The sequence below is a fragment of the Cyrtonyx montezumae genome, unplaced genomic scaffold (genome assembly GCF_038088225.1).
Source record: "Cyrtonyx montezumae isolate F1298 unplaced genomic scaffold, pur_monq_1.0 scaffold_2, whole genome shotgun sequence".
NCBI lineage: Eukaryota > Metazoa > Chordata > Aves > Galliformes > Odontophoridae > Cyrtonyx > Cyrtonyx montezumae.
Window position 1 is genome coordinate 31,307,833 of NW_027071936.1, and position 24,291 is coordinate 31,332,123.

Below are 24,291 nucleotides of genomic sequence, written 5' to 3' on the forward strand. Positions count from 1 at the left end.
AGCTTTCTGAACACATTCATTTACCAAGGCACCAACACTGCTGATGCCGTAAGGCATCATTTCAACCCTGACAGTGATGTTAACACAGTAGAAAGCACACAATGATCTCTCTTTTCCAACAGCAGGGGGATAAGGTGGCTTTTAGCATATTTATGGGTTACTCTGACCTTTACAGACCAGCCCCCAGCCAATCCCGGGAAGTAGATGTTTTGCGTGGTGGTTTAGGTAATGGCCTTATGAGACATATTGCTCTGCAACATACTTCCCACTTACTTAACCAATCAGTATAATCTCTCCAAAACTGGCAAATATGAATTTGTAAAGTTAATTAATCTAAACTAACAGTTAACTAATGTTTCTGAGATGTTTTGAGGGAGCTATCACGACATAGATAGAGTAATCTTTACAGCACGACAGAGCCTAGGATAGATGCACGCTCAGTATCTCAAGCGCTGACCAGATGTTGATCTTTCCCTCTAGCAACCTTTTTCTGTCCTTTTGTTAAATCTTCCTGGCTGCGGCAGAAAGCTGTCAGGATAACAGTATAAAGAACAGACAGCAACACCTTCAAGAGATATCCATATGTTATTCACAGAAAGGCGTGTTATCCTCTTCACTAGCATAGCAGACAGAAGAGTTCCAGCAGAGTCACACAAATCTCTCAAAGTTGATGACAAGATCATTACATCTGTACCTTGCCTATCCTCTACATAATAATACTATACACAGCTGTGCCTAAAACATTTGGCAGCTGTTATCACTATTTAGTCTGAAATCTTCAATGTATCTACAGAAAAGGAATGTCTCAAAAATCCATTTATATGAAAAATGTATAAATGCATGAAGCTCCTAAGGAGAGAAACAACTTATTTCCCTTTACTTATGTATTATTCTGTTTGTATAGTTGTTATAAGGACACAGTGCACTTGACTGCAGTGTTCTGATCTAGGTCCAACCTTTACAATTACAAGATACTGTTTAAAATTTTCTTCTTGCCATTCAACATGGATATTTTTATGTTAAAAGGAATGCTCATCAAACCATACTGAAAATAAGTCTAACAAAAAGTTGCCCAAAATGAACTGATCTAAGTGCATACAATTCTGTGCACTCTCCTTGCTTTGTTACACTTGTTAGCCATTAACTGTGTGGCTAGATCCTGCATCTACTCAACTCTCATAAACCTCCATTGCCTTACAGGAAAAATTTAGTGGATGGAAAAACTTTCACTGAGATATCACATCATATTATACAGAGAATTGTATGGTTTTATTATGCTAGTTATGACTACAATTACTCTTTACCAAAAGTTTCACTGCTAATAATCATTTAAGGTATTCAGTTAACTAAGTCTTTAACACCAAATCAGCTATATACACAACTTCTCCAGAATTAATCCTCCTATAGATCTATCAAACAGTTATACCGCTTCTACCCTAGGTTGACTTGATGAATACTCATTATTTGAAGCACCCAATAATTAGCCCAGTCAAGGACAGTTCTGCACTCTTACCCTCTTCGGAACAAGAACTATTTTAATATAATTTAAAAACAAAAACAAAAAAAAAACAAAGTTATTTTGTTTGAAAGGATAGTATATTTATCTCATAAACTGTCAAGCAGAACTGGGTAATAAAATAGTTTAATACTCTACTTGCTAAGTCTAAGTTCTAAAAGCTATTGTAAAATCAGGCAGAGTCTTCAGGAGACACAAATAACTGTTCTTGGCTTATGACAGATATGATATGCAAAATGAAAGAAGGAGGACAACTGCCTAAGGACAGCCAGGCAGGTAAAGATAAAAGAAGAAATGTTGAACCAATTAAGCAGAAATCTTTAGTTCCGTATTTGTCTACCCAGTAGCCAAACACTAATTTTTTAGCCTGTACCCTTTTCATGTTAGTGGGACTGTACACAGTCCCAACCTGGTTACTTCAGACCTTGAACAGAGCAGTTACGAATGTACCATATAATGGGATAACTGCTAATGCACATAATCCACAAGCAACAAAATGGGCCGAGTAAAGAAGATCTTTCTGTTCTGCCTGTAAGAAACCACAGGGATGCATTGCACTGCTTGCCTACCAAAGAGATGCCAGTGAATTCTCTCAGAAAAGATCTTTGGTTCTTAAAAAAAAAAAAATTGCACTACTTGAGTGTTAAACTCACAATGAAAGAACACTGATTTGCATCAGCTTTAAACATTTATGTTCTAATGCTACAAAGCCTATGTCTGATAAAATACGCTTTCTCCTCAGCAATAATTGCAATGAAAATGCACAGATCTGGCAAGATATTTACTTCTGAAATACTTCTCTATTACCATGGAGAATTTGGAATATCCACCACTGCATTGGAACAAAATGAAGATAAAGGGACTTGAATGCTACTATTATAATTAGGATTTCTTTCTTCTTTTTTAAAGGTTCCATGAATTTGGAAGGGATAAGAATTAATCACAGAAATGAAACAAATAGTGCTGCCAATAACAGAGCAGGAAGAAGTGCTAAATAAGAACAATAAATACAAGTGACTACACTCGAAAACACACACACACACACACATATATACACATACATATTAAATTCACATTCAGAAATTAACAGTAAAGTACTTGCACTTTAGTTTTCTGTCATTATACAAATCTACAAGAAAAAACACCTTTCTTCTTACTTTCTTTCAGTGTTCCTCTTAAGTCAAGACCTGAATTCTTATCCTAGGAGTTATCTTGCAATGATTTTACTTTGGCTAAGTGCTCAAGTAAATAGTTCACAGTATCAAAGAAGTTACAAGCTTCAGAGAAGCCCTTTGGACAAGCCTCCTTCACAACACAGCATCAATGTACACACATGCAGAGGGTCTGTAACCTGCCTGCCCAACCTCCGAAGACAACAATGCTTCAGAGGTGCGGGCTAGAGGATTTGTAGCAGAGTAGAGAAGGTAGCAAAAAATAGAGCAACAATGGCTAGATTGAGCAGGGGATTCACCTCTTCCCTTGGAAAGCTGGTAAGTGCAATGCATCACCCCATTTTCTAACACTTTGCTATACGTATGTCTTTCCAGCTCTCCTACCTCACACAGCAAAGGTTTTATATTTGGAAAGAGTATTTTGCATATATATATATGTGTGTGTCTGTGTGTACTCATCTACCCTCCATACCAGAGGCTCAATAACCTCTGTGCATAGGGAAGATCATTTTGCAGTTTGCCAAGTGTTCCTCCTCAGTGACCATTAACATACACCCTGGCTTTGGACAACTTCAGCTTCTGGAGCTGCAAGATCCAGCTGCATTCCTTCATTCCACTCACTCCTGTATCCCATTATTCATCCAGGACAGTCTGCATTTGAAATGAGGGAACACTTTCATTACTAAATCCTTAGATAGTTTTGTTATTTTTATTTTTTTTGGCAGAGTTTTAGCAAGCCATTGTTAAAACCCAACTTCTAGCATTTCTGGTTTAAAAAAAAAAAACAAAAACACAGCAGTTAAATAAAATAGTTGACCACATTCTGCATCATTTTAAAAAAGCGTCTATTTGCAAAAGCCAGAAAAAGATAAGCATGTGTTTAAAAAAAATAAAATAGAAGGATATAAGGACAGAAAACAGGATTTTATTAAAAAAATAGATTATATAGATAAAGACTTAAAAAAGAGAAAGTTATAGAGTAACTGATGCTGTCTTCTAAGGCTTCAGTTCCTTGCAGTTAATGAAACACTTTCCCATCAAATGCATACATACAGGATAGAGACCAAGTTCCAAGAGATGCCCAGATGCTCATCTATTAAATGCTTTGATACAAAGCGTGGAGTTATATGTGAAGTTTTCAACAGCGTCAAAATACTCTGTGAGGGAAAAAGTAATCAAAATGATAAAAGTTTTGGAAACTACCCTGGTTTAAATCACTGCTAATCTCCCTTCTCCATCCCCAGTGTTTCATCTTCAGTCCCTCACTGGCCACCAGCATAAGCTGCATCATTAGGCTGTAACACAGATTAGAAAAACTGACCTAGCTGAAAATTAATTATTTTGGGACTATTTTTCAGCAGGATCAGTTTCCTAAGCCACTGTACTGTGCTGATACAACTGTCAATGTCAAGGCAGTGAATGAGGACAGCAATGAGCAGCACCCCTTAAATGCCTACCTGCCATCTATTTGCTTAAACTGTCTCTTTGGAACAGATCATGCAGGCTCTTTTCAAAGCACTCATAAAATTCCAGTGAAAGCTACCATCAGAAAGTCATGCCACCGTCATAACAAATACAAAGAAGTCTAGATCACGATTTACATTCTCAAAAGAAATTAAATCCTTGTGATAAAATCCCCTGATCATCACCCCACCATCCCACTAACCTTCCAGAAAGCTGACAGAGCCAGACAGAACCTATCAGCCTGTAACACAAATAACGATCCCTCAAAAGGATACTTGGACTTCGAGTCATAAATTTTCCTGATGATACTATTCACCATAACAGAACTAATTCTAGCATCCATGAAGGTAACGCTAAATTTCAAATGCTTAGGTGTGCGTAAACTTGCACCTAGCAAACTAACAGCAATCAAGTATTAAGGGGGCAAATGGCTTTAGGGAATTGATTACATTAAGAATATTGAGCTGCACAATACTGGCAGACATCTATTATGTAAACCCACAATACAATATTAATAACATTCAAAACATACAAACTAGAGTAGCCACATTGAAACTACCCTGCTGTAACTTTCTCATTGATGTACACATAACATGTTAGCTTACCGAAAAATTACACAAATGTCTGTATTTTAAACACTGTGGTAAATCATATAGCTATTTGCTACAATTGTTCTTTTTCTAGTCATGTGAAGAATAAAATAAAAAACAGCACTTTGGAAACCTCTTTCCCAGAAAAGCACACTACTTCCCAGAATGTAAATCACATAAATCATATAAATCACATAAATGACAGAGATTAAGAACAGAGAGATGCAACTGATCTCAATGGACAAGAACAAAAATAGTGCTCCACATAACACGATAACTAAAAAAGCTTTTCACCTATTACATATGCTGGGCTGTTCCTACTCAATCCAACTTGTACTGGATCTTCTTCAGCTCTCACTGTCCCATTCCCTCCCAAGTTCACCTCTATTCCACCAGCTCCATCACACAAAGGAGGCACTCTTGCATGATACAGGAGAAGATTTTTCATAAATGCTACTTATTTCTTACAACACTTAAAACTTTTCACTATCCTATGTATCACTATACTAACCAAATACCAGTTTAGAAAGACAAATAAGAAGGAAAATATCAAAATATAGCAAATACCAAGGATATATTTTTCAAAAGCATATGCACAGATTTCATACATCAGTTTGAAAACATAATTACAATGGATATAGGTAAAAAAAAACACTGAATACTGTGTGGACCTAATTCAGCAGATGCCTAATAATGCTTCACCATGTCTGGCAGTCACCAACTACACGGAATCTCACATGAAAGATAAGAGCCATTGCCAACTGCATTATGATCTCCTTATTTATGGAACAAATGCCTTATATCCCCAGGTGACATCAACAAAAGAATTTATGTGTTCACAGCAGGCACGTTTCAAGTCTCACTACCTTTTACTAGGCATTTAGAAATGCCAAGCTACAGCAGCGTCACTTGGCTCTGAATTGGTAATAATTTCACAAATCTGCCATTTTCAGATGCAATGTTTTAACATACACAAAGAAAAAAAACATTGGTAAATTGTTCAATAAAGCTGTTACTTTATCCACACCCCAGGGAGAGAGAGTTGTTTTTTTCTCTCTCCAGAAAACATTCAATGACTTGAAGCACACATTATATTCATATCATGACATCTATCACAAAGAAATAAATGTTTCTGATTATATACAGTGCATTGGGAAATATTTAGCTGTGTTTCTATTGTGCACAACAACAACTCTAAGTGCCTCATTTCTACATTCTTCTATAAGCCTTTTATATGCTCAGTAGGAGGGACAGAAAAAGAAATTAGTTAATGATTAAGCTTTTCTTTTTTAAAAGACAGCCACGCTGACTGACCCAATTAATCAATGTCTGTGGATGTCACAGAGGAAATCCTAAGGCAACGTTTCTCTATTTCAGAATCCTTCATTCTAAACACTAGAGTACTATTATTATTTTTTTTTAATGGAGAAGTAGTACACAGGCACATAGATTTGTTACAATTAAAATGTATTTTGAAGTAGTGGAGAAAGATAGTATCTTTCAGCATACTGAAACAATTATTTTCAGTAAAACTTTCCAGATTGAAAATTAAACAGAAACTTGTAGTAAACTGAGCTTCTTCTAAAGAGAAAATTGCCATGTGAAATTTGTTAAATACTTCTGAAGAACTGAATGCATGTACATTTTCATTTGCAAATGAACGTAATTGGGAAGGGGAACGTAGAATTCAGCCACCAACCTACTCTCAAGCATGCGAAGTTTTTGCTGGTCACTATCTCCAGTGTAAGATCTTTATGCATGCAAACACTCAAGTTTCTCAATAAATACATTTTTTAAATCAGAATTTTCCCTCCATAAAAAAAAACTATTTCTTTAACAGCAAGCACTAGATAAAGCTTGATTTAATTTTTAAAAGTTGTACAAACAATAACCAAGGCATATGCCTAAAAATGAATTTCTAATGTTTAACTAACTTCCTGACGGCTGTTTATACAGAACTATGCTCCATAAAGTTGTCCTGTAGCCTCTTTGACAGTATAACTTATCACTAGTTTTTTTAATTGGGGGCAATGCGTACATACCATTATCTCACACTGCTTTATACACAGTTGCATCCATTAATTGCAGACTGTAGAATGTCTTGTTCTCTTTATTTCCATGGCAAAAGGGAGTCACTTTCAATATAGATGTTAAGATATTAGAAGGCCTTTGAGATTTATTTGGGACCTTATTTTCTGCTTTGGTATATGAGTATAGATGAAGTACTACTTCATGAACTAAAAAATGAAGAAAAAAAATAGCATAACTAAAAGGAAAGTCAGTTTTGGAGTTTTGTTTGTTTCTTTTTGAGTATCTCTTTTATAAAGTCCAGATTCCTATGCTCACACATCCTTCAAAGATCCAAAGCTATGATAACAATGATACATTTTCATGGAAAAAAAATGTTTTTTAATGCTCATACATTTGTTTTCTTTCCAGAGAGATTATATCTGCATTGCATTTATTTTTCTATTTGTATAGTAGTAGCCACAATTAATATTCATTACATTATGCTGTATTTATAGAAGGAACTGTTTGCACATGTGAGACCTCAAGGAATTATAAAGCTCATGCATTCTATAGCCGCATGTCTTAGAATGAAAAACTGTCCCCTCCATTAGTTCTGGGCAGCTTTACACCACCAAAAATGAATCTCAATGTCTGTTTCACAAATATATGTACATGGGGTGAACGAGGAAGGTAAGAAAAAGTATTTAGAAGAAAACTGGCCAAAATACAACTGTTCTTAACAAAGTTTAGTCCTAGTTCTCTACATTCTACATTAGCAGTTATAACTTCAGAACTATATTGAACATATTAATTTCTACGAAAAAAAAAAAAAACCAACAAACAACTGCAATCTCAACTTAATGACTGAAAACTGATAAAGGCATTCAAAATGAAATACATTTGCCCTAGCACAAAGTCCCATTTTTCCTTCATTCTCACCAGATGTAATATCCTTCGCATTTTTCAGCTGTCATGAGCAAGAAAACATTACATTTACAAAACAAGAATCTTTCTTAAATCCTTTTAATGAAAATGTTTAAGCCTTCAGTTTAAATACATGGTGGGAAAAAAAAATGCTTGTTTCTACTTCCTTCTCCTCAGCCCTGCATTGACGGACGTTGCTTAAAGGAGTAACAGATCCAATGGACTTCAAACAACCACGCTTTCTGGTAAAAACGCCTGATTTCTGCAAGCATCTTCAAAGTTACTTAACTAGACAGAGACAACTGGTTGATTTCTACAACAAAAAGCAGAAATGCTATGAAAAAAACAAACCAAAACAAAACAAAAAAAGACCAACACCTGGATTTTACTCATACGAGCAACAACAAACGCTCAAAGCAATAAAGAACTCAGGAAACAAGGAGGGACTATGCAAGAGGAGAATTAGCAGTCAGGTTGGTCACAAGCTTGCCAGGGCAGCCGCAGCTTTTAGTCCAGTTCTCTTGGGCTGCTTCCAGCCCTGCATTGTGATTTTCCTATGAGGAGATAAGAACCAAAGGTCAGACAGCAGGACGTGGTAGAACTGCAGCGTAAATCCCTTAGGACTCGTTATTGTTCATTTGTTACCGAAACCTAAAAGAAGGGCTTAGCTCCAGCATATGGCGTCCTACTGAGCTCAGACATGCAGGATTATTACATTTATACAAGTTCTTCCCTACACTGTAAAATGCATTAAAATAAACACATTCATGTAGTCTTCCTCCTCCCCTCTTACCTCTCTCTCCCTCACACAAACTCAAAACAGCACTGAGCAGCAAATACAATAAGAGACACCTTTATCAGCCTCTGCCATCTGTGTTCCCTTAGTTTGATCCAAGTATTTTGGCAGGCATGTGCACAGCTTTCTCCTACCCAATATCATCCTGCCCTGCAGAGAAAATGTTCACTCCCACTTCCTCCTCTCTCAACCAGTGCACAGCTCAAGCAGACATTTGAGTCTGTCAACTGCAGGGCTTAAAATAATAAGGCATCCTTGCTTGTGTTTAATTAATTACAAGTTCAACACGACCACTTAACCTTATTGTGAGTAACTGCAACCTCACTTGATAACACAACATGGAGCAATAAACAGATGATTTAAAAAAAAAAAAAAAAGAAGCAACCTTCAGTGCTGATCAGGGGAATTATTTGGTGTTAAAAAATGAATGAGTAAAAACAAAATAAAAGCAGAGTCCTCGAAAGCTGGAAGTGCATGAATTAAGAGAATTGTTAGAAAAAACAGTAGAAAGCTGGGGTTAAAATTAAGATTTTCACTAATTTGTTCACCAAAATAATAAAGGCTCTTTTTTTTTTCCCCTGAAACCAGACAAGCATAGAGACAATATTAAGCTGCTTTTCAAAGGGAATAGAATCATGCTCACAAAACAAAAAAAAACCCTACCTCATTTAAATAAACACACAAACAAAAATACATGTCTCTGAAGAATAAGTGCAATAAACCACAGAGTTTGCCTCCTGTTTCCAAACAGCCTTGTAATTGCTACATGTCTCCATATTTCAGACAGCATGACACTTTGATGGATTAAAAAGATTTATTGTATTGAAGGAATAAAGAATGTGAAATAGAGAAAAACACCAGGAATCCTAGAGTGTAATATGATATGAGAAACCCCCTACAGAAAATACAAGCTTTAAGCACATATACTGCAGACATGTACCATAGCTCAGGCATCTTATTTATTCCTCTGAACTATTTCAGCAGAATTCTCTTAATTTACTAAAATGACCCAAAAGAAGTTGACATGAAAAGCCCTCACCTCTTGAGCTCTCCAAGGAACAATTTATGCCCTGGTACACTGCAAGGGAAACAAAATCACATACTTTCCCACATACAGTGCCTGTGGCAAGCCCACATCTCTAGTTTAAAACTGGAAGTAATATTTATATTTATACATATATTTGCATGTGTGCATTATAATATGAGATTAGTACTTTCTTCAGCTGTTGTAGGATGCTACATACCAAGTTCTTATTTTGATAATTAATGATCATTGCAGAACTTAATTTACCACTATCTAGTATTGGCTGTGATATAAATTAATTTGGGACAAACAGGATGTAAGTTTTGTGTACAGGTTTAAAAGGAGACTATAATCTGGGTAGGTAAAATATAAAATATAAGAATTCTTCAAATTAATACCTTTCTCCTGAATTATATTTCAAGAAATGTTTCCATTACCAAAGCCCAAACATGCATATAATTCAGTTAAAAGCCCAAAGATGTGTAGATAGGAAGAATTTGCTTGAAATGATAAATTAATGTTTTTCTCATGCATATTTGAGACAAATAATCTCAAAATGGCTTCAGAAGGGTTTAAAGTGAATATAGCTGCAAATGAATCCTTAAGGGAAAAGCCTTAAAACTAAAATTACCACTCGCTACCACAATTTGCTGAATGAGAATAGCCCTTTGTTCACTCCTTGCTTCACAGCAGACATTAAAAGCATGAGCAGCAGTACCAGAGCAAAGCTGAGTATCAGCTTAGAGCAGCTCTACACCTGAGGCCTAGCAGAAAGCACTTGGCAGGATTTCAGACTGGATCCCAAAGGCTGGACCTTCTGCAATGCCACTGTGATATGAGTTGACCCTGTTGTGCCCTCCCAGGTGGGGACAGGAACAAAGAACCACTCACTCCTGTTTCCCATCAGTGAGGGTGATAGTTACACTCTGTACTAATAAGCTACCCCATGAACACATATGACCAACTCAGAGTCTTTGATGAGTCAAAAGTAACTTGTATGACACAGAATGTCTCCAGCTCATCATTTCACAGGATAGCATAGAAGCTTCTGCATAGAAGCTTTCCATAAACTCACCCAGCAGAGGTAAGAAGTTACAGATGTGCCCCTGAAGCGCACAAGGCACAGGAGGCTGGGCTGTGTGCTACAGCACTTGACCTTTGGGAGCAGTAGGCACCAGATGCCCCAAAGACATCTATCACTGCCAACCCTCAAAGCAAGAGCTTTATTGTTCTCTCATATGCCTTCTATTTATCCAAACCTGTCAAGCTCAGTTTACCAGGATCACACCGTACTACAACACAGGCCCATCTGTGCCCTAACAAAGACAACATACAATAACTTTACCCTGAACCTTCATTGCTTAGCTTGTGTCCTTGGTTTTTAGGAAATCCATATGGAAAGTAAAATAAAGAGAAACAAACATAGCCAAGTCACAGTGCTATGTTCCCCTCACCTTTAAGATACATCTGCGGTTATTGGGGAAACTTGAGGCTTGGCTCACACTCAGAGTTCCAGAAGGGTAAATTATGAGAACCAAAAATAGTACAGGTGGATGCAATAGAGAAAACTACAGTGTTACTCAACCCAGCTGGGTTGTTTTCTAAGCACATCCAACGGAGTGGCTGAAGCAAGAATTATTTTGACACACGCATGTACGTGCATATTTAGAGAAGCACAGCCAGCCAAGAGACTGGAAAACGTGGATATCTGAAGTCAAGGTTGTTAGCTCTGAGTTAAGGCTGAGGCTGATGATTCTTCACATATTGACCATATGTCACATCTCAAAACTATTCCCATTTGTTTTATTTAACACAGATCTGTGAGAAAAATCCTTTCTCCATTGTTACAGCTCTAGCAGAGGATGCTAACACATTGTCCACAGGGACGCAGTCAAATCTCACCCCCCAGAGATGATTCCACTGCGGCAATCACAGGGAACAGAGCATGAATGTCATCCAATGCGTGACAACCCACAGGGCTAGTCAATAACACAGAAGGTAAAGGCCTTAAGTTGCACCAGGGGAGGTTCAGGTTGGATATTAGGAAAAACTGCTTCTCAGAAATAGTGGTGAAGTATTGGAACAGGTTGCCCAGCGAGTTGATGGCGTCACCGTCCCTGGAGGCATTTAAGGAAAGGGTAGATGCAGCACTGAGTCTAGCATGGTCAGAGGCACAGGTTGGCAGCTGGACTAAATGATCTTAGCGGTCTTTTCAAACTTTATGATCCTATGAATAGGCCTTGCTCATTTCCTGGGCACCAGCAAAAGGCAAGTTTTATAAGGGCCTTCTCTGCTAGTTCTCTCAAGTTCTCTCCAAGATGCTCTTTGACTTTCCCTCTTCAGACAGACCTCACGGGGCTCTGAGGAGTTAGCTTCCCTTGCTCGGTTGCTGCAGGGAATCCCAACCTGGACAGGGGATACTATCTCCAAGCTACTGGACAGAGGGAGGGGGAATGTGACACTGTGAAAACTTGTTCCACTCCACAAGACTGAGTCCCCTAATCTCCCTCCATCTGTGAGAACCTCAAAGGCTGCTGTAAGTTTTCAACACATAACAAAAGCATGCCTGCCTGTCTATAAAGCTGGATGTAGGGTTCTTCTATATTTAGTGCAGACTATTCAAGATTATTATGTCAATACAAATAGCCTACTCACAACGTGCACATATGAAGACTGCAAAATATGAAATAGTAAGGTAGATACTTGTTTTCATTACATTTTGCATAGCTGTCGGCACATAAATTACCACTTCGTAATAGGGTCTTTGAAATTCCTTTGCATTAATTAATTTAACTCTATGTATTTTTACAGTATAATCATAGCTATCAGTTTCCATCTGTTCTACTGTCCTTTTGGTATGTTATCGCACTGAGGGAGTAAACAAAAATAGATCACTACAAAAACAAACCTCGGTGACAGTCTAGACTAGAGTGGTCTAATTAAATACAAGATTTATTAGAATAGAGAGAAACATCATCATAAAACAAAGACACAGTTTCCCTAACATATCTGGTATTTTTCTTGGCAAAGTGAAGTAAGGCTATAAATTTACTGAAACAAATCATATGATGTACCATACTGATCTGGCATCACTTTTCCTGACTATGTGTTAGGAAAAGTCTTTGTTTTACTTCAATTTTATTTGCAGTAAATTTTGTTTCTAATTAGAACCCTAGAGTATTAGGGCTTGTCCACACACAGATTTTGCACAGACTTAATTACATGAGTAACAAACCAAACTGAGTTAAGAGTAATGCTACTCCCTAGTCTAGACACAGTTAAAACAAACTACAATACTATAACTATGTCAGTCTCAGGAGTTGATTTGTTAAAAATAAAACAGACACTTCTTTATTTGGGGAAGGAGGGGAAGGGAATGACCCTTAGAGTGGTGTTTTAAGAACATTCAGCCACTGAAGAAGACACAAAAAAGACCACAAAAATGTCAGGAGCCTCTTTCCATCACTTAAAAGGATACACGCATCCTCTGACGAGGTGTGGCATTTGCTGCCTCCAAGTTCAAGATACGCTCAGGAAATGGGTGGAGACGATAGCAAAAACTGAAGGAGCCAACAACAACATGGTCTTACCACAGCAAAGCTAGGGATGAGAGCTGGAGAGACCATGAGGGAATGAATGCTTCAAAGTTCTGAAGTTCTCCTAAATGAACAACCACTGATTGCTTCACATAACACCAACACACAGAAAGAAACCTGCACTCCAGCAGGCTGGGGAATATCATTTTACATGGAAGAGGACTGGCTTATTAACATCAATGGAACCTAAGAATCATTTAGAGATTTGTATGAAGAATTTAACACTTTGCAAAAATAAACACAAGAACATTTCATGTTGGTTTTCAGCCATTATTTCTAGTGTTTGCATTACGGACACGTGAAAAATAATATTTTCCATAATAAAGAATGTTGTTTTTAAAGTCTAGTGATTTTTAGCATAAAAATTATGAAGTGACCTCACATGTAAAAATCCCCCAAAGCTGAAAAAATAGCAAAGAAATAAGAAATTCTAGATATTGAGAAAATGTAGCAAGGCAGAATCATTAAAGAAATCAGAAAAATTAAGAAAGGATAACTTTGAACTGAAACCCACTAATTGGTTTGGAACTGTTTTCAACACTAGTCACATTCATCTCACACTAGTTCAAGGAGAGCGCATAGATCCCTTCTCAGATGAGTGCAAATGACAGCAATACCTTTAATTACACATTTCTCATTATCAGTACTAGTGCTAGGAAAAAATGGCTTTGGAACAGGAAGATTTTCATTGTTTACTCAAATGTTTCATAAGTAGTTTCTTTTGTCAAGCTACAATTAACATGCCATGTATCATTAAAGAAAAAAAAAGATTTATAAATAGTATGAATACAAGGAGTACTCCATTGTTCCTATTTGCACTGGTAAATAAGAGACATGCCAGATAAAGACTATGCAAAATATTTCACCTCTGAACTCCTACACCTCACTCCTGGGACCAGCAAGGACCCACGTGGCATAGGAGTGACGCGGAGCCAGAGGACCTAAGCTGAGCTGAGTCAAAGAGTTGCACATCAACTCATTACAACATGCAATTATGTTTTTATGGCTATGGCAGAAGTTCACACAGAGTCGATGTAAAATGTGTTATGATTTTCCTTCCACAGAGAGAGGGCTATTCACTCTGCCTGTGTCCACTAATTTCCAGACCTATACCATACCAGCAGTCTGCATCATCTGAAATCCCCATACCTTGCAAACATTTCCTTCTGAATTGTGAATCTAGGGAATAAAAGCCTCCCCTCATGTGGAAGGTGATGCTTTGTAGCATAATTATGAAAAAACACAAGGGGAAGTTACAAATGTACAAATGCAATAGGAAACTGACAGTCTCGTATTCCACCGTGTAAATGAAGACACTCGTACCTCTTCTTGAGTGCACATTAACATTCATAGATAAAAGGCACTGCTAGGAATGCTGATCTGCCCTGAAGTCCTCTCCAAGTATTTCCATTTTCAATTTCATCACTGTATCTATAAAGTTCACACACCTTCCTCATTTATACCTTTTTCTCCCTTTGAAGCTATTTTAAGTATATAAATGATTAACTGAACAAGTAGTTCAGCACTCTGTTACTTTCTCATTTGTCACACACAATACACATGTTGGCACCACCTGTCCCTAGAAAGCCCACTATTCCTCCCAAAGAAGCTGCCCACTTAAGGATTAAATCTCAGACTAGAGATTCTGCCTAATTCTGTTTAATCCCTAGTAACATGGCACAGATGACAGAGAATTGTCCCTGGGTTCCTCACATTACTGCCACCCCAGACACACAGTACAACATACAATCATTCAATATATCATACAGTATATAGTTGTCATTTCAGAAGGCAAGACTGAATAAAGTCATGAGCTTTCCAAGTGATACCAATCTGCATTAGTCATTCCATATTATAGCATCATGATGGTGAAATCCTCCTCCCTGACTTAAGAGGATAAGAGATTTTATGCTGAAAAAAAATAACATAGCAAGAGGAAGGTGCTAAGCAATTGGGGCTTTGTTTTCCCAGCTGATGCATGTAAAAAGACACTGAATGACAAAAAAGGGCTCCCTCAGGAAGCATACATTATTTTTCTCCCAGAGAAGAAGAGCACAACGCTTAATGATTAATACAAGTAGGCAAAAAGAAAAAAAAAAAAGAAAAAAAAAAGACTGATCACTCAGAACACTTTCATACAGTGTCAAATAGTTTTTCACTGCAGATTACACATAAACAAGGTGCCAAAATTATTAAAAAAGATAAACACCAGCTTCCAATTTCAATAACAACTATCCAAAATTAGACAATCTAACTGTAAAATACGATGGAATGAGCTCTTGTATTTTCATTGCAAATCTCAAACTACTTGGCACTTCAAGCATAAGCATTATCTCAACCTGTGCTTTTCCATATAGTAAGAATGAGCGGAGAATCACACACTAGTATGAAATCAAAGCGTTAAAAAAATCCACAGACTCTAAGTCATGGAAACATTTACTTTAAAAAAGGCTTTAAGATCAAGTCCAACCATCACCGAACACTACAAGTCCTCCACTGAACCCTGTCCCTAAACACCACCTGAAATTTCTTAAGTATTTCCAGGGAGGGGAATTCCATCACCTCCCATGGCAGTCCATTCCAGTACCTGACCACCCTCTCCATGAAGAAGTTCTTCCTGATACCCAATCTAAACAATCCAGCAGTGTGCTCTGTATTCTCAAAGACAGTGTTCATATACTTCAGTACTGGTTGTTTCTTATAAAAGAAACCTAGCAATAAACAAAGACTGTATCAAGAGCACACATTTCAAACCAAAAAACGTTATCATCCAAAAGCAACACAGAGAAAAGCTGCATTGCTTATTGAGCACCCACTGACAGCCAGCTTGTGCGAAGAATTTTACTGTAGTACTTCTTGTTCAAGTGTGGGATAGCTAAGCCATTCCAAATAAATGAAGTCAGTCCAGAGAAAGACTGCATATGGTTATATTTTTTAAGGTTGATAGCTGATTATAATTTATAATATATTTCTAAAGAAGCACTGTAAGCTAATCATGTCTGGGAGAAGAAGCATTTAAGAAGCTATAAAGATGTAACTAATAATATGAAATCCTAGCTCCAAACCATTGCTCTCAATATTCTTTACAGAATAAAACATTTGTTTCTGATTTCAGGAGTGGTTTGTATTCAACAATGTAAAATTTGTTTAAAGTTTCAATAGTTGTTCTCTTCACTGCCCACCAAATATTCATATTAAATACTTTTACAACGTGAGAGCCTACTGCAACCAAGGGGCCTCTTGTAAGCCTTTCTTCTGTCAAGAAACTTTCTAGTCACAGGACTGTGACCCAAATACTCACTGACAAAGGCTTAACCCTTAAAGCAACTTAAGAAAGAACATGACTTAATAATAATTTAACTTTTATCAGTCTTCACTGTTAGCTTTTATAAATTTTCAGCAGGGGTAGATAGAGCCATATGATAGGAATTTTCTTATAAAAATAGCGTGCATTATTTAAACCAGCATTGCTACTACAACCAGTCACATTCAGATACACTATTACTCTTTAAAACATCATAACCAATGGCAAACAGCACACCCATTTAGATTAACTCTCTCACACACATTGAGAAATCTCAGCGTGGAATCCACTGGAATTCCCCACCTAATAGCAATGCTTTGTAGAGCATCAATCACTGTCAGTACAGAAGTTGAGTTACATATCTGCATGGACAATACTTCAACAAGAACAAAAATAGCAATTAAGAGGAAAAGCTACCAATGTCAAGTAAGAATTTGAAATATCCCACCTGCTACAATAAATAAACAAGCACAAAACCCACCAAGCTACCACAGTATCCTTGGTGGCTCATACAAAGATGCAGTTCTGAACTGGAAATAGATGGGAGTAATGCCTGGGACACAGGAGGCTGTACAATGCTGAGGTAATGGGCTTAGCCAGCAGGGGAAATGACTGAAGCAGAGCACTTCCAGCATTCCCCGCTGGCTGACCTACTGAGTGGTGTCAGCCCCAAACTTCCAGCGACTGAAAGTTCAATGACTCATAGCAAAGTGCAGAAGGCAGCTCCAGAACATGGTGCAAGCTAACACAAACAAGGCCTCCTTTCACAACAGGCCTCTCTGTCTTCACACAGAGGACAGCAAAAATGGTGTAAGCTTTCAGCTCTGCGGCTCAATTACCATGCTGAGCGGCAATTAAAATATTTGCACTCCGCAGCTGATGTCTCAGATCTATTTTGCACCCTTTGCTGCTCAAACTCATCATGCAGAGAATGTTTAAGGATCCTTCAGTCAACACCAAAGCAAATTGCTTTCTGATAAGGAAAACTGCCTGCTAAACTGCTACACTTCTACAGTCTGTCACATCATAGAATAGAAACAAGACCATTTCATGCTCATCTGCGCGGGAAAGAAGTAATGGTAGATTGGAGATCTATCTGCGAGACTTCACCAGGAACAACATACAGCAGGGGAGAATAAGCATGTCGAGACCGGAGACACTAAATGAACTGTTCAGAGAGCAATCCCCTACTGGCCAATCCTCAAATACTGACACAATGACTGCAATGAAAGACATTCAGTTGTAACTCAATAACAGAAAGACTTAATTTATGATTGCTAAAACAAGAAGGCTTGCAGAACTCATGATATGCTTGTGATTAAAACTTTTAGGACTTAAAGCATTTATTATTCAGAAAGTATTTGCTCAACATTGTGCCTTTAGTACCAAATGTAAGCACTTTGCCTAAGCCTCTCTCAGGTTTCTAGAGGTAGCTTTGAGGAAAACAGTTTGAAGCATACTATTTGGAAGGTTACCTTTAATCAATCAGCAGACTGAGTTCAGGCCTTCTGCTAACACTAGTATTCATAGAACACTTGAGTAAAAACAGACATATGAAACAGCCTGTTTAGAAAGCAAACATACAAATAATTACTGAATAAAAGCTTTACCTCTGCTCGTTGTGTGCGTGGCAAAATGGATGATTTTTCAATGGCATAAACATCCACCAAGTAGAGACGCACTCCTTGCTCCCTGTCCAAAATGGCAGCAGTCTGGATGACACCAGTATGGCGTCCAATGGTGAAGAGGCGCCCCAAACTCTTATCTTCACATCGCACAGACACAATGTAATATTCCACCTGGGCCTCAGAACCCCGTGGACTGGCTGCTTCAATAGATATCACATTCGTCCCAATAGGCTCACCCTCTTTTAAGATGGTTATGTATTTTGGCTGCGTGAATATAGGCCCATCAACGCCTTGTAGAATTATAGTCATCTCAGTGGTAGATTTCCTTCTTTCAGGGCCAAGATCTGTAGCAGAAACTATGAGATTGTATACTAGCTGAGAAGGCACCAAAGCTGATGCTACTCTTAGGTCTCCACTGTAGCGATCCACAATGAAAGTTTTGGTATCTCCATTGATTATTTCATATTCCACCTCTCCGTTGGCTCCCTCATCAGGATCTGCCGCAACAATAGTTGTTAGGATGGAACCAATCATGACTGAAGGGTCAGCTGCAAGAGCATTTTGAGATATGAACACAGGAACATTGTCATTTTGATCCATCACTAGAATAGTCACGTTCTTCAAAGCAAACCTCCTAGACTCCACAGGAACAGCCTGATCAGTGGCTTTGACAGTTAATTCAAAGAGATTAGCAAACTCCCGATCTATTTCAGCATTGGTAAATATTGTTCCTTTGACTTCATCTATACGGAAATGATTACCTCGTGGCGTCTGTTGAATGATTGCATATGTTAACTGTCCATTAATATCCGCATCTGAATCATTAGCAGTCACAGAAATGACAGAACTACCAACAGGAATGTTCTCAATAATAGATTTAAAAATGTCCCCTGCAGGAAAATTAGGAGGGTTGTCATTAAAATCCCTAACATATATTACCACTGACATTGTAGATGACCTTGGTGGCCTTCCTTGGTCTTTTGCTGTTATATTAAGCTTATACAAAGATTGAGTCTCAAAGTCCAATTTCTTCGCAAGAAAAATACTACCAGTGTTGGGACTGATGCTAAAGGTCCCATGATTGTTCGTTCCTGTAATGCTATAATGGAGGTCAGCATTGTCACCTGAATCAGAGTCAGTGGCAGTGACTGAGGAAACAAGCTCACCAACTCTCATGTTTTCCAAGACATCCACTGACAAAACTGATTTAGGGAAAGAAGGACTGTTGTCATTCTCATCCAATACATCAATGCTCAGTGTGCAAGTTGAACTTAGGGAAACCGCTCCGGAGTCTACTGCTTGGATGACAAGTGAATACGATGCAGTAGCTTCATGATCTAGCTTCCCTATTAAGGTCACTTGGCCTGTGCTACTATCTATTGCAAACTGCTTTTCTTCATTCCCCTTGATCACAGAATAATGAATCAATCCATTAGTCCCTTCATCAACATCTGAAGCAGAAACTCTCAGAACCTGTGTCAAATTTGCTGCCAATTCTGATATGGTAGCTTGGTAGAGATCTTTCAGAAACTTGGGAGCATTATCATTGATGTCTTTCACGTAGATCTGCACAGTTGCCTGATCCTTTAGAGGCTTTGGCAACCCCTGATCTGTTGCTATTACTGTAAGACTAAATACTGCAGCTCCTCGCTGTCTCATGAGAGCTTCCCTGTCAAACTGATGAGTACTTTTTATCTCCCCAGTTATTGTGTTCAGCTCAAAATCTGGTTGCATATGCTCAAATGAATACCTGACTTCACCATTTGGTCCAAAGTCTTTGTCTACAGCATTGATTTTACCCACATAGGAACCACCACTCTGTTCCTCTTCAAAATAAAATACATAGTTCGTACTGTTGAACAACGGCCTGTTATCATTTACGTCCTCCAGAATTACTGTAATGTTCACGGTAGCATTGAGCGGTTCAACTGCTCTATCAGAAGCAACAACAAGTAAAACGTATCTTTCTTGAAGCTCACGGTCCAGTTCGCTCTTTATGTACAGCTGACCATCTGGGAAAATGCCAAAGGCATCCCCAGCATTTCCTTCAATTATACTGTAAGCTATTTCACCGTTCACTCCCGAATCTTTGTCAGAAGCCTGTACCTTAAAGAACCGGGAATTCACAGGCTCTGACTCCAAAATTGTAATTTCATAGGAAAGCTGGTCAAACACAGGAGGGTTGTCATTTACATCATGGACAGAGACAGTCAGGATGAAAGTAGAGGACAGCTGTGGCACGCCCATATCCGAGGCCAGGATTTCAACCTGGTAAGTGCCAGCATTTATGTCCAGCTGCCCTATTAAGCTTATAGCACCTGTTTGTTCATTGATTGAAAACAAGCCCTTTGGGTTTTGCTTAAGGCTGTAAAGGACCATGCCATTAACACCTTCATCAGGATCAAGAGCTTTGGCTTGGAATATGGTATGACCAGCTTTCCAGTTTTCAACCACGTTTACACTTTCCACTGCATGAATGAAGTGTGGGGAATTGTCATTTAAATCTTTGACAGTTATATTGACTAAAGTATCTCCAGTTACTGCCCCACCACTAGCCACCACTTTCAGCTGGTAAAATGCTTGTTCTTCCCTATCAATAACACTGGCCGTGGTGATCTGTCCTGTCACTCTGTTGATAGCAAACATACCCCTCTGGTCACCTGTTGTAATAAGGTAACTGATGTTGGTATTGAGATCCATGGTAGAAGCAAAAACAGTACCTACGTGGTAACCTAGGGCAACATTTTCAAAAACAACAAAACCATACATGCCCTGGTTGAAAACAGGTGGATTGTCCTGAGTGTCCAAAACAGTGATGGTGACAATGGCTTGGCTCTGAGATTGAAGATGGCCACCATCAGTGGCCACAACCTGCAACTGGTAAGCAGTTTTCTCCTCCCTGTCAAGGGCTATTTTTGTGGTGATGACCCCTGTCTTGCCATGGACCTGGAACCTGGAGGTATCCCCAGCTGAGATGCTGTACTTAATGGTCCCATTGGGCCCCAGATCAGGGTCAGTGGCAGACACTGTGGTTACATAAGTTCCAGCTGGCTCATTCTCTTGGATATGGGCAAAATACTGGACAGGATAGAAAACAGGGCTATTGTCATTCACATCCAAAAGACTCACGTTAACCCGCACTACTGAAGAAAGGGGAGGAGAACCCAAATCCGTAGCCAGAACCTGGAGGGAGAAGTGAGCTTGCTCCTCCCTGTCCAGCTGTGAGATGGTGCTGAGCTTGCCCGACACAGGATCCAAGCGGAAGACCTGTCGAGGGGTCACTGACAAGGGGCCAACTGCCACCACTGCTGGCTCAGCCTCCTGAAGGGAGTAACGAATGGTCCCATTGTCCCCCAGATCCCCATCCACAGCACTCAAGACCATCAACTCAGTTCCAGACGGGGAGTTTTCAGCCAAGGAAACCTGATAGCCCTCAGGTTGGCTGAAGCGAGGCTTGTTGTCATTGACATCCAGGATGTTCACCACCAACTGTGCATAGGAAAATTTGGGCTGCACCCCCTGGTCACGTGCACTGATGTTGAGCACCACCTGGGAAGTGGTCTCTCGGTCCAGCCCACTGGTGACAGACACACCCCCAGCATGCCCAGGACTGGCCGTGGTGACCAGTCCACTATGCTCGCTGATGTGGAACCAGCCCAGCTCATTGCCTGAGACGATGCTGTATCTGAGGTTGGCGTTGAGGCCCGAGTCACGGTCTGTCGCACTCAAGCCCCGCACATAGCTGCCCAGAGGCACCTCCTCACTGATGTTTACTCTGTACACTGACTGTTCAAAGACAGGCGGGTGGTCATTGATGTCGTTCACAAAGATCACCAGGCTAGCCACTGAAGAGCGGCTCACAGGAGTTGCCACTACCCCATCAGGGGAAAGGGGAGAGGTGGGGAAGCCCGGAGGGGGTGGTGAGGCCCCATAGTTATCAGCCACTGCCACCGTAAGGTTATAGGCGGGGATGCGCTCCCGGTCCAGTGCAGCCGCCACCTTGATCAGGCTGAGGTTGGGTACCTTACTGCTGTGCACCTCAAAGTGCCGCTGCTCGTTGCCCGCCAAGATCGACACAGAGATGTTCCCATTGGCAGCAGGGGAGTCAGCATCGCTCACCGTCAGCAAGGCCACCACAGTGCCAGGTGCCGCATTCTCATCCACAGAGGCAAAGCGGGAGGTGGCTGGGAAGTAGCGGAACTTCACCCGGGGCTCGTTGTCGTTGACATCCAGCAGGCGGATCAGGGCCTCGGCGCGGCCGCTCAGTGCGGGCACCCCACGGTCTGTGGCCTGCACTGTCAGCGAGTACTGCTGGCACAGCTCATAGTCCAGGCGCTCCCGGATGCGGATCACTCCGCTCTCAGGGTCCACCTCGAACGGGAGGCTGCTGACTCCCTCCCCACCACCACCATCGCCTCCCTCCAGGCGGTAGCGGATGTCAGCGTTGGTGCCTTCATCAGCATCAGCTGCTGCCACCTGCAGAACGCTGGCTCCGACAGGTGCATCCTCGGGCACACGTGCCTGATAAAGAGTCTGACTGAAGACAGGTGGGTTGTCATTGATGTCCTGCACGGTGACGTTGACCTGCAGGTACCCGCGCCGGCGGGGCTCGCCCTTGTCCTCCACCTGTACCAGCAGCTGGTAGCTGGGGGTGACCTCCCGATCCAGCCCACCCTGTGAGACAAGATGCAAGAAGGCACCTTCACCACTGGGGTTGAGGGTGATATTGAGTCGGAAACGTCCCTCCTCGTTGCCAGACACGATGCGGTAAGAGCTGTGGTCCACACCATTGGTGCCGCTGTCGGCGTCGGTGGCCGTGTCCAGGATGAGCTGCCGCCCGCTGCCCGTGTCCTCCTTGAAAGTCACCACGATGGAGGGATCGGGGAAGACGGGCGCGTTGTCATTGAGGTCGAGCACCAGGACGCGCACCTCGCTGGGGTAGGTGGGCTGGCTGGAGAGCACCACCAGGTCCACCACGTCGCTGGCCAGGCTCTCGCGGTCGATGGAGGCGCGGGTGTGCAGGGCGCCCGAGGTGGCGTTGATGGAGAAGAGGGCGTGGTGCTCGCTCAGCCGGTAGGTGAAGCCGGGCCGGGTGGCGATGGTGCCTACCCAGGTGCCGGCCGGCTGCTCCTCCAGCACCTGGAAGACCTGCCGGGGCTCGGCGGCGGCGCCCAGCGGCAGCAGCGGCAGCAGCAGCGACAGCAACAGGGGCGGCGGGGCCCGGCGGGCGGCGGCGGGGCGGCCCATAGCGACCCGGGGGCCGCTTCCGCGGCGGAGCCCGGCGCCGCCGCCGCCGCTGCTGCTTTCGGCGGTGCCCCCCAGCCGGGGGCCGCCTCCCGCAGCCGCCTCGCTCCGGCCCCTCCTTCCCGCTGTCCCGCCGAGGCTCCGCTCGCCCTGTCCCGTCGGAGAGGGACCCGATCGGCCGTCCGTCGCGCTCAAGGGCCGCGCCGCTCGTCCTGCGCCCGCCGCCGCTCAGGGGCCGGTAGGCAGCCGGGGACTCCGTACCGCATCGCCGTTCAGCAGCAGCCGCCGCCGTGCCGTCGGGGGCCTCGTGCTCCGCCGCTCCTCAGCGGCCGCCGCCACCCCGCCACCATGCCCGGCCCGGGAGACGCCGCCGGACGCCGCTTCCTCCTTCTCCGCTGAGTTTGTAATCCACGGTCGCGGAGCCCACCACCGCCGCCCGGCCCCAACTTTGCGCGGCGCTCATTGATCCCGTCCCTCTTGACGCCCGGCCGGGCTCCCCCCCGGCCTCCCATTGGCCGCGCCGTCCCAGTGCCCGCCCCGAGCCCCGCCCCGCCCCGCCCCGAGCCCCGCCCCGCCCCGCACCACCGCCCGCCCGCGGCTCACCTGGGGCAGGTGCGGTTCCGACGGCTCTGCGCGAGGAGGCGGCCGCTGCGCCCCGCTGCTCGCGGCCGTCCGAGCCCGGAGGGAAGGGGGCGACCCCTGGGACGTCTGCACTTTTATTCTTACTTATCCTTATTACCTAGCTCCGTATCACTGTTTCCTTTATTATTATTATTTCAACTTTTCTTCTCAAATTCTGCTCCTTCCTTCTTTCCAACGAAGATCCCGAGACAAACTTCAGCACGCTCCCATCCTCCCTCCCCGGCGGAGCCCTCGGCCGCTCACACCGGCCTCAAGCGGAGCGGGGACGCGATGGGGTCCCGCGCAGCACCGCAATCGCGGTCCCGGAGCGCCCCCTGGTGCCCACCCCGCAGCCGGACGCCGCCACTCAGCTCCGTCCGCAGCGCTATCTGAGCAGCATTA

The 24,291-nt window shown here is 41.9% G+C and overlaps 1 protein-coding gene across 1 annotated transcript in view; it reads right to left on the reverse strand.

Moving 5' to 3' along the window:
- The window catches only part of FAT4 (FAT atypical cadherin 4), a 132,245-nt gene extending 108,974 nt beyond the window's left edge, over positions 1–23,271 (reverse strand). The window contains exon 1 of the mRNA XM_065736800.1: positions 18,007–23,271. Coding sequence (XP_065592872.1) covers positions 18,007–23,271 — 5,265 coding nt within the window. The remainder of the gene's footprint in view (positions 1–18,006) is intronic.
- Positions 23,272–24,291: the final 1,020 nt, after the last annotated feature.